Here is a 15,168-nt window from a genome sequence, read left to right on the forward strand (position 1 = left end):
TCCAAAAACTGCTTTTCCCCAACCCTGTAAAGCAGAAATAGGTACAGATGTCCTAGGACATTTGAAGTGTCCGCGGACGCCACAGGACTGCCCAGGACATCTGGAGAGTGCACGGACTGTCAGGGGTGAAACAACCCGTTTTTTGGCTTCTTATGGCCATATCCCATCCCATCCTCACCCCCCCCCCACCTTCCCAGAGATTGTTTGTTGAGTTTGACAAGTGCGATGTTGCTTTTTTAAAAAGAATTTGCTGTGCTGTCTGCGGACCCCAAAAAGTCAGCAAATTCAACACGGCGGACGTTTCGCTGAAACCGACGCATTTCACATTTTCTCACCACCCGATCAGCGGGTGCGTCCCGATGTCCGCAGACCATGCAAAAGTCAATGAATTTTACACGCCTACCTGTTGTTCCCAAGACCAATCCAGAGGAGATGCATGCTGTGGACGGCTCGTGTTTGGTCTCTGGACAAGTAATTGAACAGACCTGCCCAGTATTAATGAGTACCTCTGAAGGACATTCAGAATGGATCACCTTCAACCTCATTTCAGCACCCCATTTCGGGTTTATCCTGGGCCTTCCTTGGCTCCAGGAGCATAATCCCACCATTGATTGGGTCGGACACACAGTATATTTTTCTTCTCCCTCCTGTGTTGGTAGGTGTCTTGAATCTCAGGGTGGGGTGATATCATCTCCCTGTTTGGCTCTGCTCTCCAGTACACCCTCAATCTGTGGTACTACACAATATACCTCAGGTATACCGGGACTATTCCAATGTCTTTGACAAGGGGATCTCTGAGCAGCTTACCCCACACCAGAGCTACAATTGCACCATAGATCTGGTACCTGGTTTGTCAGTCCCCATGGCCGCATATATTCCCCTACTCAACAGGAGGAGAAGCTACTGAAGGACTATATAGACAAAGCGTCTTGCTTGTGACATATCGGACCATCCCCATCACCCGTAGCCTCGCCCATATTCTTCATGCCGAAGACAGGCGGGGAATTGCACCCCTATGTGGACTACAGGCCCCTGAACAGCATTACCACAGAAAAATAATATCCCCTGCCTCTCATCTCGACATTACTTAATAGTCTGTCTGCGTCAAACATCTTTACGAAGCTTGATCTGAGGGGGGCTTATAACCTTGTGACAATGCAACAAGGCGATAAGTGGAAGACTATATTTAAAACCAGGTACGGGCTCTTCGAATATTGCGTCATGCCCTTTGGGTTATGTAACGCCCCTGCCACTTTTCAACATTTCATAAATGACATCTTTCAGGATGTGTTGGATTGTTTTGTGGTTGTATACCTGGATGATATCCTCCTCTTCTCTAAGACCAACACGTCCACCATGTATGCACTGTCTTGCAATGCCTACGGGAACACAGCCTGTACGCAAAACTAGAGAAGTGTGTTTTTCACGCCTTGTACTTGGGGTTCCAAATATCCTCACAAGGCGAACACATGAGCAACACCAAGGTACAATCAGTGCTGGACTGGCCTTTCCTTACTACATTGAAGGCCTTACAGTTCTTTTTGGGATTTGCCAATGTTTATAGGCGCCTCATTGCTTCCTTTTTTCTATTGTGGTGCCTCTCACCCGCCCCACTAGCCCTTCTATTCCTTTCCTTTGGGGTAATGAAGCACAGTTGGCGTTCCAAGCCTTGAAAGAGGCATTCACCTCCGCTCCCTTGTTGCAACACCCGAATCCCTCTCTTCCGTTCGTCGTAGCAGTGGGTGCAATACTCCCGCAAACTTGCCCTTGTACGCAATGTCTGCACCCGGTGACGTATTAATCCAGAACTCTGTCTCCCTCGGAACGCAATTACACTACAATGGAGAGGGAGCTTCTAGCCTTAAGAGCTGCTTTCAAGGAATGGAGGCACCTTCTCCTGGGGGCGAGACTCCCGATTACGGTATGCTCAGATCATCGGAATCTGCAAGCATTGTCCCATGCTATGTGTACTAATGCCAACCAAATTCATTGCCATCTGTTCTTTGCATTGTTTAATTTCACTGTTACTTACCACTATGGGCCCATGCATGGTAAGGCTGATGCATTGTCTCTTATTGGGGAAGATTATGACGACCCTACATCCGTTACGCCCGTTTTACCCAAGAGGTCAGTGATCTGCGTATGCTCAGCCATGCTATTTGTTGAATGGCATCCGGCATTGGGCGCATGATCACCTTCTGATCTTGATGCACTGGAGGCCCAACTTGTTACCGGGCTACCGGACGTCCGTGGGTTTCTGTACATCCCTGATCCCGATCCACACTGCAAGCTCTTGAGTGCTCGCATGATGCCCGACTAGCTGCCCATCCAGGGCAGGCGAAGACGTACGATTTACTCCACAGATGGTGTTGGTGGCCTCGTATGAAACAGGACGTCGTGGAATACATCATAAGGTGTTCTGTCTGTACCCAGTGCAAAACACATTCGGGCAAACCTATGGATTTTTTGCAATCTATGCCCATCCCACATCGCCCCTGGTATATGGTCTCTCTGGACTTTGTAGTTGAATTACCGATAGTCAAAGGCATGTCTGCGATTCTTGTGGTGGTTGACGCATTCACCAAAATGGCTTGTTTTGTCCCTTGCTGGGGGGGTACCATCCGCTTCTCGACTGGCCACCCTGTTTTTTGACAATGTGGTTCGCCTTTTCGGCCTGCCTACTATACTCGTCTCTGACTGTGGTTTGCAGTTTACCTCCCATTTTTTGATATTTCTAACCAGGTCTCTGGGCATTGATGCTCGTCTCTCATCTTCCTATCACCCGCAGACCGACAGCCAAAGGGAACATGTTAATGCTACCTTGGAGCAGTACCTGCGCTGCCTGTGCCTTCAGTTCCAATCCAACTGGCTGTCGGTCTTAGGGGCAGCCGAGTTTGCGTATAACAAGTCTTGCCATTCATCAGTGGGCTGTTCACTGTTTTATGCTCTGTACGGACAACACCCGAAAGTTCTACCTCACGTCAGGCCCTCCTCTAGACGATACGTCAAGACAAGCTCTTGCTTCTATACGCTCAGTGGTCACCCAGCATTTGCTTTCCGCCCAGCGCCACACTAAGACGCAGGCTGATGAGCACCGTTCCCTGGCTCCCGATTACCAGCCCGGTGACAGGGTTTGGTTATCTACCAAACATCTGTGCATCCCAGGGAAACGCAAGCTGCTTCCCAATTATGTGGTCCCCTATCGCATCACCAAACGCATCAATACTGCTGCCTTCCGTTTGGAGTTTCCACCGCGGTGGAGAATACATCCGGTGTTCCATGTTTCGCTACTCTGGCCCTATGTGGCAGGTACCAGGCTCACTGTTTCTCCTGCCCCTGTCTCTGTTCAGGGTGAGAGCGAATATGAGGTGCAAGCCATATTGGACACACAAGTTATCGGTGGTACCCTCTATTACCTAATCGATTGGAATGGCTGCGACCCTGAAGACCGGACCTGGGAGCCTACATCTAACATCCATGCCCCATGCCTGTTGCGTGCTTTCCATGTTGCACGTATGCGCTCTTCCCGGGGAAGGCCTCCTTTGCGGGGGTGGAGGGGACTGTCATACCTTGGGGTCCTCCCAATATCACCCAGTTGCGGCACTGTTGGAGACTGCCGCGGCGTCTTGTACAGACAGCGACAGTCTCGCTGCAGGCAATCACCTACAATTCCCATGTGTCCTGCTGTGCCTCGACCATGTGGAACACGTAAACCGTTGCTGGTTACACTGTACAGTTGCTCTTTGTTTTGATCCTGTCACCCTTGATTCTTGGTTACTGATCCCTGGCTCGTTACGCCGGATTCCACTCTGCTCCAGTCCGTGCCTGTGTCCCTGTTCCCTGGGACTGTTTACTCAGCCCACCTTGACCTCTGGTATTCAATTGCTGGTAACTCTCTTGCCTTGCCCTCTGGTACCCTGTGCACTGGCCCCCTTACCCTGGCGTGAGCGCCTCCCGACTTCTACTGGACCACTCACGCTGCTTGCTTCCGCGTTACCAAAGCTCCTGCTTACCTGCTTCCATCGCCTCGTCTCATCTCCCATGAATTCCTGGAACGCTATACGGCAGTCCGGTGCCTCACCCTCCGGGACACTATGCAGCCATCAAATGAGGTCACCCGTCTCTCTTTGATACTGGAATCTTATTCTATTCAGGACGCTCTGCTGTGTTTACTTACCCTGCAGCTGGTTTTCACCTGTTTCCATCGGAACTGCTACAGACAGAGTCTGAGTCATTTCTCCCTTCTTGGACATTGGCGACTTTGTGTACTCCCCCTTAGTTATGCCGTTGTGCCGTCCGGGTTAGGGTCTCCCTCTGGAACCACCAACTGAAGGAACTTACCATCTCCTGTACCGTTCTGTTTTGGCATTCACTGCACATCATTCTGCCTTGGTTGCTTGCGCCACAGCAAGTAGGTTAACCGCTCCACAAAACAGAGCAACAGGTAAGAGTGGGGTGCAGAAGGGTTCCGTCCTCATTGTCTCTATTTGTTCTTCCTCCCTTACAGCTCTGCTATGGCTCCTGCCTTTCCATTCAAGCCCCTCGCGCGTCAGGTGTTTTTCCTAGTCTGTGCTCTTGGGAGGAAAGTTTCTCATGCATCGGTTGGAAGGAGGCCCTAGTCACCCGCAAGCCAGGCGGAGTGAGAGGGGGCCTGTTCCACCTGTTGTTGACTCTTGAAACCATAAAGTCCACGACTCGTAGCAGTGAGAGAAGGAAGCGATAATGCAACAGCTTGGAATGCGCTTGTGCAAGAGATGTTTCTTTCAGCGGATGATAGACCCCCCTGAGGCGAACACCTGGGATCTAGGATGTGGCCTTGTGGCGCAAGAGAAGTGTGCAACATATGGCGGGAAGGCTGGGGGGGGGGAGGCAGAAAGGCGTGGCACTCGCATGTGACGCGGCCTAAGCAGGCACAAAGGCGTGGCACTCCCTGATGTAAGTTGTGCCAGCGGTTGGTTTTGTTTGGTATGATTGTTTTGTTAATGCACCGCAGGAGCGATATGAGAACATGATATGATGACTCGATGTCGGTTATGTAAAATTTAATCGAATAAAAAGATCTAAACTAGAAAAAGATTTTTTTTTTTAAATCATACATAACCTGCCTCGTGTTCATCCAGAAGGCCCTGCAAGCCCTGGTGTTCACCCATAGGGTAAAGGCCTTCCCAAAGCCGACGATGATCAAAGGGGCTTTACATGCTGCCGTTTGGTGGATGGCCGGATCCAAGAAATATGAGAAACGCAGGACACGTTGGAGGTCATTACGACCTTGGCGGTAAGGGGTTAACAGCGCCGGTGAAGGTGTCGGGGCCGTCAACCCCTTACCGCCTCATTACGAGTTGTGCTCGCGGGACCCGCTAAGGATGCCTGGTTTTAGCTTGGGGGGGTTCCGCGAGCAGCCCAGCCTGCTAACAACGAGCCTGTTATTAACGGGCCCGTTATTGACATGCTCCCCATTCCCATTGAGCCCTATGGGGGCTTGAATGGGAATGGGGATGTACCGGGTCTGGGTTCCTTGAATGAGGAATTACCGGGCCTCCAAGGTCGGAATGGCCCGGTAATTCCTCATTCAAGGAACCCGGACCCGGTACCCGGTAAGGGGCTAGCCATGCCGCTAATAGCAGCATGGTTACCTCCTACCTCTTAATGACCCCCATTGTATCAAGGGAAATGTGCTCACATTGGAGAACATCTTTTAAGATTCTTTTTATTACCTACAAAGACCTGTATAAAGAATGAACCCCTTTCCACAAGTGATTCAAGGTAGTGCCTGGGGCTGGCATCTAAAGTGGCAGTGCATGGACGTTACCCCACCTTATTCCCTGGTCTCAAAGTAAAGCAAGAATAGTGCATGGCATGTTCTCCTGCATCCCTGCAAGTGTGGCAATCTCTACAAATAAGTCACTCTTCCTTTTGCCTCTCCCATCGAAACGTGTGTAGGGTCCTGTCATTGGACAATAAGGGCTATGTGTGCTTGTATAGCCCACAGATGTGCGGGGGTGGTGTCAGGGCTTTAGGCGCAGCAGGTGCTATGTTCCCATAAACCTTGTAAAAAGCTGTTGCTGCGCTCCAGCCTTTAACTTGCTCTCCAAGCCATAACGCCTGTTACGGCCCTCAAGCCGGGTCTGTAAAGCTTGATTAGAACATCGGAATGTTGGCAATTACACTGAACACAATGCAGTGTGAGAGGGCAATAATGGCTGGTATAAGACATAACTGCCAACATTTCAAGGTTTCTCCTTTTTCCTTTCCTGTTTTAAACAAAACGTTATACATTAGGTGGCATGATCTAATAGCATTATAGCCCTTCCACTTCTGGCAATGCTGGCTGTTACTTCCCTCGCCATAATAGTAGGCCTCTTCCTGTGGCTTGGGCCTATAAAGAGATTTAAGGGCCTGTATAGCCCTTCCACTTCTGGCTATTCTGCCCATTACTTCCCTTGCCATACTTATAGGCCTCTTCCTGTGGCTTGGGCCTATAAAGAGATTTAAGGGCCTGTATAGTTCTTCCACTTCTGGTTATTCTGGCCGTTACTTCCCTCTCCATACTTATAGTCTCTTTCCTGTGGCTTGGGCCTATAAAGAGATTTAAGGGCCTGTATAGTTCTTCCACTTCTGGCTATGCTGGCCATTACTTCCCTCTCCATACTTTTTCCTGCGCCTTGGGCCTATAGAGAGATTTAAGGGCCTGTATAGCGCTTCCACTTCTGGCTATGCTGGCCGTTACTTCCCTCTCCATGCCCCTAGGCCCTTTCCTAGGGCTTGGGCCTATAACTTGTTGGGAGAGATTTAAGGGCCCGTATAGCCCTTGTCAGCAGGCTACGATGCTATAATGGGGCCACATTAATATGCTTCCTTGATGGCCCGTCAACAGCTTTTTAAATCCAACGGCTCAGACTGAAATCCTTGTCTTTTGCGACAAAATGCGAATGACAATCCCTCTGACCCCTCCACCCCCACGAATCCCCCCAAAAATATTTACCAAGGACACCACTGACGAGAATAAACTCTGGACCCTAGTGGGTCACTTGCAGTGACACACAATCAGTGGGCACGTTGGGACTTGGTACCAATGCCACCCTGTCAGTGTTGCACATCAGTGTCCGCTTTGGAGTAATTGGCACTTTAGTTTTCAGTTGCCATGACGCCATTAAATACATTGACGCACAGTCGGTGGTAGACAATCGATGGACACTTGAGGATTTGGTAGCAATGGCACCAAACCAGCAATACACAATCAGTGAACATGTCTGAATTAACCCTCCGAGTGCCCTTAGGGTCTATGTTCACATCCTAAATAAAGTGGCCCCTATAGACTTATTCATACATCCTTATCTCCTTATTGGGAATCTGAATTTGAGGCACCATGGGCCCCTGGGGAAAATAGTGGGGTGTGCCACTCAAATGGGTAGCTTGCAATAGATTGCAGTAAGTGGATCACAATCCGGCAGACGTAAGGATGCAGCGGAAGTGACGTTCAGCCAGGCTGGCGGGACATGCTAGATCTGAGCAGAGAAGGATTTCCTGCAAATTCTTTTTTTGTCCTGAGCTGCTTTTATCTAGTAGGAGTGAAAAGTAGTAAGTGGGTAGGCGAAGGCCGTTGGGAGTGTGAGTTATGGGGCCGGGTGTCAGTTCTTGGATTTCGGAATTTGATTTAAGAGTTTGAATAATTCTGCTCTTTTATTTGCACATTTCTTAGGAGACAGGCAGTGCAGAGCAGTGTTCTTTCCTCTCAGCCCAGTATGTTTCTGTTGTGGTACACACTTGTGTAGATCTTGCAAGGCAATGTGTCTTTGCTGTGTTAAGGGGCATGCCATTTAGGTTCCATTTGCCTTTTTGCGTTATGGGAACGCCTGCTCCTTTCCAAACCACTTATTGGCTCTTTTTTTTAAGCAGTTATTTTTTTTGGGAGAATGGCAGGGCTAGGTTGTCAAAAGGTTATATACATCGATTTGCCTCGAATTGTGCGTGGTATTAGGTCGAGTTCAGGGACGCAGCCGGCACTACACAATGCTTCATGTGGAATGCTTTTAGTATGTCTAAGTTTTATAAGTTCCGTTTGTATGCTTTTATTAGTTGGTGCAACATGGGCGGACAAGACTTTGTAGCTCATGTTGCTCCGAGGTGTAATTTGGCCGGGGGAGCTGTGGTAAGTGGCTCCCCGCTGCCTAATGTTCGTTATTTGCACATCGGAGTGCAAAGGTGCAGGCCCAAAAGCGGCCTACACGTGTGTACGCAACCTTTTGCTCTGCACACCGCTATGCAAAGTAAGTAAAGGATCATGCTCGCGTGTCAGGCAGTGCTCACAATTGCAATTAAACGTTGCCCGCCAAGCATTTAATTCTCATTGTGAACACTACTTAACATGCGCAAAAGGTAAGCGGTGTTCACAAGTACAAATAAACGTTGTCCAACATGGGAGCATGTCGGGCAACATTTGATTGTAGTTGTACAGCATGGCGGGCAGCATGTACAATGGATCCTTACAGGGTCTGCCTGCTTTATGCTGGTGAATAAGTCAGACGATCTCCATAGGGATCTCCACAATTTGCACCAGTGCAAATGCTCGAGCATTTGTATGGTGGAGAGCAAGGGAGGTGGAGGAAACGCAAGTTGCGTTCCGCCTCTCCTCTCCACCATACAAACGATTGAAGATGAGCCGTGGCATGAATGGAAGGCATGAAAGCCTTACGCAAGACTTTTTCACCTTCCATTTACGTTACGGCTCATTGGAACATGAGCTCCTATGTGTCCTATAATTAGATAGTCGTCTGGCCAGCATTGTTGTCCCCATTGGGCAATTGGGCAATTGATGCCTAGGGCTAGGTCTTGGATCAATTGAGAGTAACCAAAGAGTCTTCATGTTATTGAGAAGTTCTTGAGTTGGTTTATTTGTTGGGTCATTCTCCAATAAGTTTAGGTTTTCCATACAGTGGCCAAACATGACCTTTGATTGGAGATGGGGGGCCTTTGAGGCAATACTGTTATGAAGACGATAGCTGCCATCTGATGCGACTGTCAGAGCTTACCATTCTAGCAACTCTCATTTTACATTGCCACCTAGAAAATACCCATAAAATGCAGATCCAAATGCCTAAACAATTGGCTTTTTAATGCTTGTATTTACTTGCACCTCATATATCCAATTCCCGTTCAGATTAAACTTAGTGTTAGGTGTTGGTGCAGTCTGCAGATTGGCATTCCTTAGCTGCCCCTTTGTCAATGCCCCTTTCTGAATACATTGAAGGGCGCACACATGAAACAAGCCGAGCTGTGTGGCCCTCTGTGTTCCACTTTTGAAATTTAGGATACTTGATTTTGTCCCCATCATCTGTGCCATACCCGTCAGCCCAAAGCTTGCCCCAGATTTAAGAGCTGCCCCTCTTACGGCAGTACGCGAGATTGCAATTTTCACTCTTAATTAAAGATCTCTGTAAAAGAGTGCATTTAAGTGTTGGGGTTTTCTGGAAGAGCGGTAGGGGGTGGGGGCAAAGTTGGGACTGGTCAGTGGCATGTAGTGTGGCCAAGGTGCTGGTGTGTCAGTGCAATTGTACATGTTGGTCTATATACATTGCAATACAGTTCGCTGCATAGTGCTGCAGGGAGCACCCGGCGGTTCTTGTGGTTAAGAGACAATGGCTCTCTTTTTTCCCTTCCCCTTACCTTGGCAGGCTGTGGAGAAACTGGTTCAAGGAGCAGAGAGTGGCTGCCACTCGGAAAAGGAGAAGCAGATTGTCCTGAACTGCGCACGGCTCCTTACCCGCATTCTTCCCTACATCTTCGAGGATCCAGATTGGAGGGGCTTCTTTTGGTCAACTGTCCCAGGAGCGGGGCGTGGAGCGGTCTGTGCCTACATATTTTTGTTTTCCCGATTCTAGTGTGACTGCAATGACAGTCTATTGAGTTGCATGAGTGGAAAGATGTTAGTTCATCAGAGTTCAATGAGTACATGTAGGTAACTAACGCATGGAGGTCTGGTGGGCATCACCAATGAAGAATCGCTCACACCACCTCCAAGTCTCCTCATCACTGTCCTTTATGGTTCCCAAGCTCACAGAAAGGCACTAGAAGTCTGTGTGCTTGGTGGACCCTGATAGAATGAGGAGGAACATCACTTGCTTATGCAGAGAGTCTTTATGCTGATAGGTTTGTGGAAGAATGTTGTGAGGAAGAGTTCTGCGATCCTGGTAAAATTAAGATATCTGGGTGTGTTAGCTCCTGGGATGATGATAATGAGGATGTGGCCTATGTGCTGGTGAGCGTTCTTGGGTAATAGTGAGGGAGTGCTTATGCTGGATGGTCCATAGTAGGCTTAGTCCCAGGGTTCCAGAACTACAAGGAGATTGTACAATGATGAGGTTATCAGTATCCCAGTGTATTTGTTCTAGTGGGTTTCCTGGGGTTGAGATCTTAGTTCTACTGAAGTCATTCTCCTTGGAGAATGGGTCCATTTGATAGTAGGGTCTTGGGAGAATGGCCGGGAAATTAGCAGGTCATCTGCTGGTGGGTATCCTATAGTAATGGAGAGGAGATCCTTTTGTTGATGGGGTGCTGTAGTAGAATGTGGGTTATTGCAAGAATGTGGTGTAGAGTCTATGCACTGGTGGGGAGTACCGTCTAATTGTTTGGCTGTATATTATAATCTCATTCTTTTGCTTTCATAGAGTGATGAGGATGAAGACAACTCCCGCCCACTGGCAGAATCCCTCCTACTGGCTGTGGCCGACCTGCTCTTTTGTCCTGACTTCACAGTCCAGAGTCACAGGAAAAGCAGTGTGGTAAGTCTCATAGAGCTTCTCACATAGAGAGTTGGTGTTCACAATCAACAAGGGATGAGAGCCGTGTGTGTGTTTGTGTGTTGACCATGGCACCTCAGTTAACATATGTGAGGCAGTGGATGCCTCTCGTCTCCATCTTGAAAAGGTTCTAGTTTTGATAATATTTGAGTCTTGCATCTTACCCTACTAATTCTCTGGGCATGGGATTTTAGCATGATTCTGTTTCAGAAGTTCCAGTCCAGATTGTGTTCATTGCCTTCCATACTCCTAGACCCTCGCCACCACTCTTTGATCATATTCAGGCAAATGATAATATAAAGATCAAAGAGTGAGTCTGTGGTGACTTTAACATATCTGAACTGCTTCACGTCTGCAAAGTCACCCTGCTGTGATACAGTACATTGCCTGCAGACTGGAGGGAGTGAAGCCCATATTACCAATCACACCACTAGTGCCACTCACTTTGGACTGTAGGTGGAAAATAATGCAACCACTCATTGAGTGAGGATCTGGGAACTGGGGTTGAAAGGATGGGGGCTGCATTGGTCTTAAGACTGTTGGAAACATTGGGTGAAAAGCCACATGCATGGTAATTGCTAGAAAAAGACGAGCAAGAGGCTGGATCCTGAAACAGAGACGACACTGGAGTTTGGGACCAGTTCCGATAGAAACAAATCCAGAGATGGACTCGAAGATGGAACTGGGAGTCATTTTGTTTGGCAGTGGTTTGAACTAGGGAAGTGGGGGCTTGTGGAGTCAAGGGATGAACACAAAAAGAGTACATGATTTGGCTAAACACCAAGAGAGAGCTCTGCCACAGCATTTACAGGCTTTGTGTTTTTATGATGGTGCCAAATTCTCCCTTGTCACAGGACCATATTGGACACATTTTAGGATTCACACGTGACTGGCAATCGAAGGCTGAGCCGGAGGTTGTCAGATTGCACTAGACGCATCCAGGACATTGCGCACAGGAACAACCGAGACTGTCTTTGCACTCCTAGAAGGGCATGTGATTGTGTATACCCACCACCTGAAAACTTCACATATTTGTTTTCAGACACAAACGCAGTGAGTGACGTTACATCGGCTATATTGCTGTTGATCAAATGTGTGTATGCTCAATTCAATTCAATTTATTTATAACGCGCAGCCTTGGACCCTGAGGCGTGAGGGCGCAGACAAGGACAAAAACAAAATAAGTTCAACTTCAACAACATAGAACACAAAATGATAAAAAAAATTAAAGAGAATAGGGATAAGAATGGTTACGTGAAGTCCAAACAGACAAAGATAGCCATTATGAGGATAGCTGGGATCAAGGTAGGGTGCTAACAGGATAGTCAATGAACAATAAAGGAGCAACAAGGAAGAAGACACCTTACAGTATTAGACTACAGTACGAGGCTCCTTTAGGGATATATTTGGAGCGTTTTAGATAAGCCGGCAGAGAGCTACCCCCGCAGCCGACTATGACACGGTCAGAATTAGATTGACTACACCAGTCACTTAGTTCCAATCTGCGCAGAATCGTCAGATCAGCCATTCTGAAGACCCCCGGACCGGTTCTCTGTTGTAGCCAAGCGAGGACTTTAAGACGTAGGGTTTGTTTGGATTCAAGTCCTTCCAGCCTCAGGATGTTGGTAAAAACAATGTTCCCTTGATTCATAATGAAATCAAAAGTACTCGGATCAATTAACTTAGGCATCTGTGATTTTTTTATGTAGAAAACACCGTTTGGATGGCTTCTTGGCTCCAATGGTAACCACTGCGAGTTGTTTAACTGAATGTTGGTTAGGAGTAGGGGCCAATAGTGATAATTCCTTTAGTGGTTTTATGAGGTTAGTCTTGAGGAAATTGACTCTTACTTCAGTGACTAAAGTTGAGCCCTTGGCTCCTAGGGAATACTCGGTGGGAAGACCAGCTTGCGTATCCTGATCTTTTGTGTCCCTATGCAGATTGACTTGGCACGCATTGTCTACTTTAAAAGATAGTGACAGTGCAGCCAGACTAGAGGGCACAGCAATCTGGGGGATCAGGGGTGGTTTAGATTGCTGTAGCTCGAGGACCCAGTCCTTCAGTGCGTCCACCAGAGTACCCAGGTCGAAAGGGCTGGTGCAAAGGAGGAGTTCATTGGCAATACTGGCCATGAGAAGGGGCAATTAATCCAGTTGGGTAGGTGCTCTCGGTGTTCAATGTAGAACATTGGTTCGTAGGAGATCAGCATCAGAAGGACTGGTTGAGAACTTTTTTTGATCTGAACTTTGGCCCATGCACTCTTAAAATGCTGTCTTTTAGTTTGTGGAGATGTTAAATTGGTCTCCAACATGGTAAAAGCCATGATGATGAAAGTGCTTCGTGTGTTACGCAGATGATTTAAAACATGAGCATTGCTTCCAGAATTGTTCAGTATATCCCCATTTAACTCTGGTGCCATGTGTTTCTCATCTCAATCCCGGTGTGAGGCGCGCAGCATAACGACTGTCGAAGAGTTTTCAGTCAATAGGAATGGTCACTGGAAACTCTGTAAAAGATTTTTCGGATTTGATGTTAGAAATGACTTACGTATGGACCAGCGATCAAGTTGCTATAGGAAAAGAGAAGCAAATTTAGCAATTGGTTTGACATGTGCGTTCCGAATGAGATGCGCGTTCAGGATGATATGGGAATCCAGCAAGAAATGCCATGATTTGGCTGCACCGAATATGGTGGTGGGCACCCAGGCTTGTTGAATGCAGTTTGAAAGCTGAGTTGGAGAGAGGGGGATGAACTTGGTCAAGTGTGGTTTGAGCTTGTCACCTGGCATCCTACTTTAGGTAGTCTTGTAGTTGGAGTATGCCCTTACTGCTGGAGATAGTCCGGGTCTAGCGGATGAAGTGTATCAGTGAAAATACAGAGCTCTGAGACTTAGATAGTGATTAGTGTTGTGCAAACTAGTTGGAGACCTTGTCCAGAATGCCTATTTCTGTGTCGGCGGTAAGAAAACAAGCTTTGTGGTTCTCGTGGCAGTGATTCTAAATTGGCATGGACCCTTTGCAAGTCAATTTGTATTGTCTGACATGTTCCCTACCCCCACAGGAGACTGCAGAGGACATCCACTCCATTGACAGCTGTGAGTACATCTGGCAGGCTGGTGTTGGATTTGCTCACTCCCCTCAGCCCAACTACACACATGACCTAAATAGGTAAGTAGACGGATATGGGATTGCTTGAATGGATCTTTTGAGGTGGGGTGTTTGGGATAAAGGTTTGTGTGTGGTACTAGGCTGATTTGTCTTTCTGAGGAGGTGGGGCGAAGTAGTGTGTGCATACTCTGCATGTAGGCGCCATGTATCTGAGAAATGCTTTCATCTTCATATATGACAATGGTTCTGCGATGTATGTGAGAGATGGGGTCAGTCACTGGTGTGTGATGGAGAGGTCAAGTTTGGGTGACCGATCAAAAGAGAGCTTGCTCGTATGTGAAGGATCAGGTGTGTATGGTCTTGGATAATTAAATCATATTTTCATGGGCGGGGGGTTCAGGTGCTTCCACATGTAGGCGATGAGGTCACACTGCTTCGAGGGAACACGTGATGGTGTGTTTATAGGGATTTGGGCAGTCTGTAGACACAAGTGTGGAGGTAGGCAGGTATGTTTGTGTGTTTGGTATTATCGGATTTGTCTGTATGAAGCGTGTTCAGATTTATGCAAGGGTTGTGCATATTAGTAAGGCGGAAGGACAGCTGTGAGTGTAAGTATGTTGGACTATTGTAACAGCCTTTTTCTAAATCTACCTGCCTCCACTCTCCGCCCTTTACAACTAATCCAGAACAGGGCTGCAAGACTTGTCCTTGGCCTCAAGCCCTGGGATCGTATCTCTCCAGCTCTGAAATCCCTTCATTGGCTCCCAGTGGATGCAAGGATTAAATTTAAACCCCTTTTCATTGTCCACAAGGCTTTCTGGGGCCTAGGTCCAAAATACCTTCAACTATCCCTCCGTAAATACCTCCCCTCTCAAGCCCTTCGCTCCTCTACCTCTAACTCCCTCAGGGTCAGTCGTTTTTCAAAGAAACGAGCTGGAGGTAGATCTGCCTTCAGCTGAGGTCTCCCTTTAGAACTGCCTCCCTGCCACCTTGAAACTTGAGGAGAACCATCTACGGTTCCGGAAGCTCCTCAAGACCTTCCTCTTCGCTTCTGCCTTTGCCCCAATTCTCCCCTGCTGATCTGCCCTCTCCCTCGGCACTGTGCAGCTGGCCACCCTCTGTCCTTCGGGCCCATGTACCTGCTCACCCTGCCATCCTCCTGCACTGCCTCCGGGCCACCCCTTGCACTGGGGCCTGCATCTGTACCCATACAGTTCCCCACACACTTTTCTTCTGGACTTATCTGATACACTCTATCTGACTAA

The 15,168-nt window shown here is 48.0% G+C and overlaps 1 protein-coding gene across 1 annotated transcript in view; it reads left to right on the forward strand.

Annotated features, from left to right (window-relative positions):
• The window catches only part of HID1 (HID1 domain containing), a 396,446-nt gene that overhangs the window by 130,419 nt on the left and 250,859 nt on the right, over nucleotides 1–15,168 (forward strand). The window contains exons 3-5 of the mRNA XM_069654845.1: nucleotides 9,672–9,842; nucleotides 10,665–10,778; nucleotides 13,857–13,963. Coding sequence (XP_069510946.1) covers nucleotides 9,672–9,842; nucleotides 10,665–10,778; nucleotides 13,857–13,963 — 392 coding nt within the window. The remainder of the gene's footprint in view (nucleotides 1–9,671; nucleotides 9,843–10,664; nucleotides 10,779–13,856; nucleotides 13,964–15,168) is intronic.

This window comes from Ambystoma mexicanum, chromosome 3q (genome assembly GCF_040938575.1).
Source record: "Ambystoma mexicanum isolate Mex_15411 chromosome 3q, UKY_AmexF1_1, whole genome shotgun sequence".
In the NCBI taxonomy this organism is placed as follows: Eukaryota; Metazoa; Chordata; class Amphibia; order Caudata; family Ambystomatidae; genus Ambystoma; species Ambystoma mexicanum.